This window comes from Cavia porcellus, unplaced genomic scaffold (assembly GCF_034190915.1).
Source record: "Cavia porcellus strain 051 isolate PalLab524CR breed Dunkin Hartley unplaced genomic scaffold, mCavPor4.1 scaffold_25, whole genome shotgun sequence".
In the NCBI taxonomy this organism is placed as follows: Eukaryota; Metazoa; Chordata; class Mammalia; order Rodentia; family Caviidae; genus Cavia; species Cavia porcellus.
The window spans coordinates 13,089,035-13,097,389 of NW_026947508.1; the positions used below are offsets into that span (position 1 = coordinate 13,089,035).

At 51.4% G+C, this 8,355-nt stretch overlaps 1 protein-coding gene across 3 annotated transcripts in view; it reads left to right on the plus strand.

Annotated features, from left to right (window-relative positions):
- Igsf21 (immunoglobin superfamily member 21) overlaps nt 1–3,612 on the plus strand; it is a 206,051-nt gene extending 202,439 nt beyond the window's left edge. For all 3 annotated transcript variants that reach the window (XM_063235612.1, XM_063235613.1, XM_063235614.1), the window contains 4 exons: nt 1,392–1,477; nt 2,084–2,276; nt 2,625–2,663; nt 3,377–3,612. In XM_063235612.1, coding sequence (XP_063091682.1) covers nt 1,392–1,477; nt 2,084–2,276; nt 2,625–2,663; nt 3,377–3,450 — 392 coding nt within the window. In that variant the 3' untranslated portion in view covers nt 3,451–3,612. The remainder of the gene's footprint in view (nt 1–1,391; nt 1,478–2,083; nt 2,277–2,624; nt 2,664–3,376) is intronic.
- The last annotated feature ends 4,743 nt before the right edge of the window (nt 3,613–8,355 follow it).

Genomic DNA, 8,355 nt, shown 5'->3' on the forward strand with positions numbered 1-8,355 from the left:
CCCACATGGCGTGGGGCTTCAGTGAAGCCTGCAGTGCTTGTGAGACCACCTACATCTTTGCTGTTCTGGCTTCTGCTGAGGGCTGACTCGGGGAGAGGCTCAGAGAGCCCAAGGGCAGCTGGCTCACCCCAGGCCAGCCCTGGAGCCAGGACAGAGCTTTCTTCCCACTGACACCCCGGAGGATTTGTGACAACCCATCAAAAGCCAGCCCTGGAGCTCTAAGGGTCTGTCCCCCACCCCACCACCTCTTGCCTCATCACTGTCCATGCAGTGCCCTCAGTGTTTCTCTGCCTGGAAAAGTCACTCTGACTACCGCATCTGAGGATTCTGCCCACTAACTGCCCCTACTCAGTACAACCACTCTGCTCGAGTCGTGGTCACACGCTGGTTGCTGGTTGAATGTCTCCCCTCTAAAGTGTGAGCTCCGGATTAGCAGGCACCTGGTCTGCAGCCTCTGTGTCCCCAGTGCATCTCGATGCACGATGATTGGCTGTCTCAGTGACGACTGTTGGATAAGTGAATGAATGAAGGAATGGAAGGATGGATGGATGGATGGATGGATGGATGGATGGATGGATGGATCTAGGGGATGAAAGTCAGGGAACGTGAGTAATTGACTCCACGTGACCTTGGGCGATCGTCCTGATTACCTATGACCTCTTTTCCAAACATGAGGGACAGATCCAGGGACCCCAGAGGCCCCTCTGTCCCTGGAATTCTCAGGTTCCTGCTCACAGAAGAGCCACAACCCTGGGCACCTGGAGGACATGAGGACAAAGGCCAGCCCATAATGTGACACATTTCATCCCACTGGAAAGATTAACGTGGGGAATCAGAAGATCTTGATTTTAGTCCCAGTTCTTCTTGTCACATGGCAAGTCATTTTGTGACTCTCTGGGTCTCTGTTAAGTCACCTGGACAAGGAAACCGTGGTGGCAGAACTCGCTTCATGGAGGTTTAATGCTGGTGGGGGCTTTAGCTGCTGGATCAGCCTCACCTCGGCTCTCACACCCCGCTAGCAGCCACCCTGACCCTTGGGGGTGCCACCTCCCTAGGCAGGTTTGCCTCCCTGATCCCACCATTCCTTGGCTTCTCTGATCTTGTCACACTGACTTGTCCTTGCCCGTGGCCTGTCTTTCGCCCCTCCCTGATGTATGAACTCTACAAAGCAAAGACCATACAGGGTCTGACACCTCTGGGTCTGAGAAATATGTGAATGAATGCAGGCGTGAATGAATGAAGGAGCAAACACAGAGCTCCCCGATGAGAAGCAGCCCATCTTCAGGAAGCCGACTGCCAGACCAGAAGCTCCTCTTCTGTGTCCTTCCCTTCCTCACTGGCCAGGCCCACCACCTGTGCACCCCTCTGACCCAAACTTCCTCTCTCCACAGTTGCCCCCAAAGGACCCAAAATCATAATGACACCCAGCAGAGCCCGGGTCGGGGACACGGTGAGGATCCTGGTCCATGGATTTCAGGTCAGCCTTTCTCTGAGCATCTGGGCGGGCCAGCAGATGCCCATGGGGCATCAGCGTTCCTGGGAATGACCCCCTGCAACCTACCCTTGCCCTCCAGTTGCTGCCAGTGGCCCTCAGTCTCCCACCCTGTGCAATGGGAAGATCTGGCTGCCACAAGATAAAGCCGGGGGCCCGTGTGTGTTTCACTCCCCACCCGGAACCCAGAGCAAGCACAGCTCACCTGTCCTCATGTTCGCTCTCCAACCACCAGTCCTGGGGATTGAACCCAGGCCCCTCACACTGAGCTCCACCCCAGCCCTCTTTTTATTTCTATTTATTTAATTTTGAGATAGGGTCTTACCAAATCACTACGTTGTGCAGGCTGGGCTGCATCTCGTAATCCTCCCTCCTGCCTCAGCCTCCCAGGGCACTGAGATTACATTTGGGTACCACCATGCTGGACTGTTCATGTTCTTTCCAGCCCTAAAGTCGTTGTCCTTTGGGATCCGGGCAGCCACCCCCAACCCACCCAGTGTGAACATTGGGCCACTGGCTGCCACGCCTCCGACTCCCTCCTGCACAGGCAAGGTGACCCCTGTTATTTTCTCTTCCTCCTCTGGCCGGCAGAACGAGGTGTTCCCAGAGCCCATGTTCACGTGGACGCGGGTGGGGAGCCGCCTCCTGGACGGCAGCAGCGAGTTCGACGGGAAGGAGCTGGTGCTGGAGAGGGTCCCCGCCGAGCTCAACGGCTCCATGTACCGCTGCACAGCCCAGAACCCACTGGGCTCCACTGACACGCACACCCGGCTCATCGTGTTTGGTATGCAGTGCTCAGAGGGGGACGGGGTGGGACCTGGGGATGGGTCCCAGAGCCGGGAACAGCAGGAGCCCAGGTCACCGGAATTCATCCCGCAGAGATGCAGTGTGGTTCCATGGTTAAATCTATAATGACTTTGGAGTCAGACAGACTTAGGTTCAAATCCCAGCTCTGCCACTTAGCAGGTGGGTGACTCTCAGCGCCTCCCAGCACAAGGGCTGAGGGCGCCACCCCTGTGCAGCTGAGTGGCTGGACTGTGCTGGTGCTTGTGGCCCCACCTAGGAGCCAGATGCAAGGTTGCACTTCCTAGAGTCGTGCTTTGTATCATTCTGCTCTGTTTCTTTCCTGCAGAAAATCCAAATATTCCAAGAGGAACCGAGGACTCCAATGGTAAGTCTCCACCCTGAGGACTACCCGCTTAAGGGTGAGAAGGTTTCAAGGCCACAGGAGGCCCTCCCCCAACTCTGAGTTGCCCTTCTATGTGATCTGCCCCTCCTCCACCCTCAGGCAGGTCACTGTCATCCAATCAGGCAGAGTCAGGGTCCAGAGTGATCAGAAGGGGACACTGAGACAATACAAGGGAACCCAGCACTCCAAAGCAGCTGGCTGATTCACGAGCCAAGTGTGTCCCTCCCACCACTCACAGCATCTCAGCTCCATGCAGCCAGCAGCCTTGGCCTCCAGAGGCTGTGTCCAGCTCAGACCATGGGGTTGTGTTCTGTGTCTCTGGCTCACTCTGCTGGACAGTTGGGAACACATACAGATGCCCCTACAGGGGACCTGGATGTCTTTCTGGACTGCCCCCCAACTGATCACCACCCCAAGGGATGCAGATGCTACTCCCGGCTGCCTCATACACACTGGGCCAGTTGCATGGTTTGCAATGAATGCTCCTGACCCCATTTCTCACTGGGGCATCATGATGGCCTCCAGGGCTGGGGACACTGTCACTCACAGTTAGTGGCAGGTGGCAGAGCTGGGGTTTGAACCCAATTCACCCTGACATGAAACCTGCTACCTCCCAGTCTGCTCACACAGCGTGCCCACCGCAAAGCACATATGGCTGTCTGCCGGCCCTGACCCTGTCCCTGCTGCCCACACAGGCTCTGCATCTGGCCCTGCTGGCTTCCGGCTCCCCCTGGTGCTTGCCCTGACAGTGGTCTTGGAGCTGACGTGAAGGCACCGCCTCCTCCCAGCGCTCCTCCGGCACTGACATCTCCGCGACCGGTTTTCATTTCTTTTCTAAACAATTTTCAGTCTCGTTCTTAGTCTCTTTCTGTCCACGTCTTGGCTTCTTCAGTCAGTTTAATTAAAACGAACAGACCAATTTTCCCCACCATGATGCATGGTTCTGTGTTCTTCCTTGGTTCTACAACAGCCTGTGTATACCTGTTGGAATCCTAGGCCAAATGTGTGACAAAGGAGACAGAGAGCCTGGGACTTCCTGAGAAAAGGCAGGTGTGTGGCTCATGTCTCACGCACATCCTAATAGCAAGAAATAGAAAGTGTCCAGAGGCTCTCAGGAACCCAAAAATCCTTCAAGGATAAGTGTAATAGTCAGCTATTGCCGCAATAATACTGCATAACAAAGCAGCCCAAATCTCACCAATAGGCCATCAGCATTGGTAGTTTAGGCTGAAGTAGCTCAGCTAACCTCCATGTTAGTTTGTTCCATGGGTGTTTATTTTGGAGCCCAGGCTAAAAGAGCAATGGCTACCTGATAGTTGATCCTCTTACAGTGTATTAGTCAGCTTTTCATCACAAGCTCCATTGAGGCCACACCCCCAGTGACCTAAGCACCTCCCATTAGGCCCCGCCTCTTAAAGGTACCACCACCTTCCAAGAGAGCCATACAGTAACATGCGGGCTTGGGGACAACCAGTATCTGAATAATAGCATGGTGGATCATCAAAGCTCAATAAGAAACCCAAGATATGCAAGTCATTTAAATTCTGCCTGTGTCATGTCCAGGAACACACCTGTAACCAAGCACACCACTTGGCCACAGCCAGTATCAGTCAAGGTGACACATAAATCATTGATGCAGGTTTACCAGAACATTCTACTCAACCATTACAAGGTTCTGTGTGCCATCCAGCTGTCAGCTCAGAAGGAAGGACTCAGAGCCCTTGAGGAGAGACAGAGTTGGCATCCCCAGTTGTTGCAAAGACTTAAGAGATAACTGGATGATTCATTCATCTCTACAGGGTGGGGATAATAAACCTTATAGAGACCAAGTGCCCAAACTGCCACCCCAAACCCATTCATTTATCACAAAAGGCTGGCACTTCAATTAAACGTGAATACTGAAGTTTTAGTTGAGAAAAAACCTAATACATCAGTCTGTTTTGTCTTAAAAAGAAAACAACACATAAGCACCACGGGTAAGGGGAAGCTACATTGCAGTAACCTATCAATCTCTGTGTCTTGCTGTATTAGTACAATAGATTTATCTTGGGCTCATGAAAAGCCCAAGGTGGTTAATCAGTCTCTTTCCATCTTAGCTGCACATTGTATTAGGTGGCTTCTAAAATGCCCAGCACAGGGAAGAAGGCTCAAGGACCACAGGGGAGGTCAGAATAATGACCCCACCAAAGGCAGGCACTCCTAATCCCCAGCACCTGGGGCTACTCTGCCTTCTACGGAAAAATGGATTTTGCTGATGGGATCAAGTTAAGAATCTTCAAATGCAAATGTAACCCTGGACCACCCAAGGAATCTAATGTAATCACAAGGTCCTCACAAGAAGGTCAAAGGCAGTAGAGGGACATATGACAACATATGAAAATGAAAGGGATGCAAGAGAGGGGCCTCCCATCAAAGGATGCAGGTGGCCCCTGGAAGCTAAAAAACGCAGATTCTCTCACAAGGGTGTCCAGAGGAGCTAGCCCTCAGGAGTCCTTTAGTCCCATAAGATTCACTTCAGATTTCTGGCTCCTGTGCAAGAAAAAATGTATATTCTTTTAAGTACTAAGTTTTTGGCAGTTTTTTGCAGCAATAATTAGCAAACCTACACAGTCATAGGGATGTGATTAAGAGCCAGCTGTAGTGGTGCCTAGATCACCTCTGCCCACAGCTGGTTGGCCAGGAGTAGTCACATGGCCTGATCTAGCTGCAAGGGATTCTGGGAAATTCAGTCTTCCTGTGCAACCTGGGAGAAGTGGATAGTGAACTCAGAGGACTGTGCCTGCCACAGTGACCATGGAGCCTGTTCAATGATCATCATTTTCTCATAATTCTGTCCAGGCCAGAGAGGCCAGAGGAAGGGATGGTGGTGGGCAGCTCATCCCTGGAATGACTTTTACCCTCGTCTGCTGATGTTGAGTAACCTCAGCTTCTCCTCTCTTCCCAGTCAGGAGAGAAATGATATTGCTGAGAACCGTGTGCCTCAGAAGCCATCCCTACATAACCTCCAGGTCAGACATGCCAAGCTGGGTCATGAGTAGTAGCTCTGTCCCTTTGCTGGCATTACAGCCCTTCAGCTCTGGCCAAGTCAGGACCTGGGTGCCCAAGTCAATTAGTTTCCACACTGGCTCCCCAATCACTGCCTTTCTAATCTTCCCTTGGAATTCCAGGCTTAGGTTCAGTCTCCTACTGCAGATGCTTGGGTCACTAGCATGCATTGCTAACTTGATGAGGTCAAACCCGATCCATGGGCGCCTTCCGTTAACAGGTTCCCTGCCCAGCCTTCCCTTCCCCAGAGACAATACCAATCAATCTGGTTGTGGATTAAAGGTTTTGTTTTTATTTTTGGTTTATCTCTTTCCCTCATGCTCCCACACCCAATCCAGCAGGGGCTGGCTGTCCCCTCAAAATTCACCCTAAGTCCATTCGCTATCTCCTTGTCCATTGCACACCCTAGACCAATACACCCCATGGCTGGGCGACTGTCCCAGCCTCTCCTCTGGTCTGCAGATCCATAACCCAGTGCCTTCCCAGGCCAGTCTCCAGAGCAGCATAGTTCTCAGGGCTGGAGGCATAGCCCAGTGACACAGCTCTTGCATAGCATGCATGAGGCCCCGGCTAAAACATCATTCCATGGTGCCTTCCTGCTCAAAACCCTCCAGTGGTTTCCCATCACATAGGACATAAATCCAAACCCTTTGTCAGTCATACAAGAAGCCTGTGGTGCCATGTATTCAGGAGGCTGAGGGAGGAGGATTGCTTAAATCCAGGAATTTTAGGCCAGTGTGGGCTATGTACCAAGACCCTATTGAGAAAGAGAGACAGACAGAGAGAGAGAGAGAGAGAGAGAGAGAGAGAGAGAGAGAGAGAGAGAGAGATCATATAGACTGGTATCACCCAATCCTTTAATTGTATTTTCCTATCTGTCTGTCTGTCTGTCTGTCTGTCTTCAACGCCCCCTCCCATTTTAGTCATATTCACCTTTCTTTTTCTATAATTCTCCGTCCTCCTTCCTGACCCAGGTGTTCCCCATGCAGGAATCTTCTCTCTGGGGGCTGACTTCCTCTTATCACTCAGAAGGCAGCTTAACCACCACCTCCTCAGAGGAACCCTGTGACCACCAAGCACCCCCACAAGCTACCTTCCATTCTCCCCCAACACACATTATTGCCTGCTGGCTTTCCTCCTCTTTTATGTATTTATTGACAGCTTTGTCCTCCCCGCTGGACAGAGCATTAGCCCTGTGAGCATAGAGACTGCTGGCATCAAGCTGGTACCCCTCGATTCGCAGACTACTCTGGCACTTGGGAAGTGCTCCAAACTATTTATTGAGTGGGTGGATGAATGAATGAATGAATGAACAACCTCCCAAAGATCTCAATAGGCCAGGCCCTGTGGTGGACACCCAGGCTATAGATGAATAGAAGTTGACCCTCTGGGATCCCACAGCTCTGTGAGCTGGAGCATAGGAATGAGAATTCACAGCGAGAAGCATTCAGCACAGCCACCTCCAGTTCCCATGGCCATGGAGGTAGAGAGACTGACTCTGCAGGATGGTGGGGTGGCTCAGAGGCTGAAGAGAACACGTGGCAGGGGGCAGAGGTCTGAAGGATGAGGAGAGGTTGGTTAGGCAAAGAATCGAGGAGAATAATCTAGACAGGGAGACCAGCATGGGAAAAAGACTTAAAGATAGGCTAAGCCAGCATGGATTTGGAGAAAAGGTAAATAGCTGTTTCGGAGCCTCCAAAACCACATTCATTACTCAGCACATATTTAATTAGTCACTCACCAGGATTAGCAATTTGATGAATGCCACAGAGCAATGCTCTTGTATCAGTTATCAGTGCTGTATAACAAACATACCCCCAGTGCAGTGACTTCACACAACAGTTACTTAGATGCCCCACTGGGCTGTGGGCAGTGGCTGATGTAGGCCAGATTTGATTGATCTAGACTGGGCTCCCTTTTGTGTCCTTAGACCTTGTGGGTCAACTGGGTTGAGATGATTCAGTCTTTTGTGCCGTCCCTCATGTTTGAGAAGAGAAGGAGGAGAGAACTGAAGCCCACTGGCCTTTGTGCAGCCTAGAAGAGCTTATACACTGTCACTGCCAGTGCATCTTCATGGCCAGTGTGAGTCACCAGGCTAGTGCAGATGCAAAGGATGAAGACACCGAATTCCCTTTGTAACGGGTGATTCCCGATGCACGGTACGTGGACTCTGAAAGAAGCAGAAATGAAGCTGTTTTTGTAATCCACAACAGCGCTGTTTTCTGACCTTGATGCTCCACAATCCTGGTTTCTCATGCTCTGCTTATACCCTCATTTAAGCCCCAGTGCCTCTTTGTAGCAATTTTTCTTTTAAATACACAAAACATAAGTCATTCATTCATTCAACATGTTTGTGAGCTCACACTTGGTCAGTTGAGAGCAGCACTGAAGTAAATGCCTTTCAGTGGCCAAAGGCGCTCAGACGATCATCCTGTGTGGACATCCAGGCCAGACCAGCAAGAGCGACCACACTCCGTACCTGCCTCCTCAGCCTACCTCCTTCTTCCCCAAGCTCCACTTCCGTGAGCAGCTGCGCTCTCTGGTGTCTGCAGCAAGTCTACATCGACCTCTGTTGCACGATGCTTTTTGTCTGTTTTTTGGAAAGAAATTTTTAAAAATGGATTTGTTC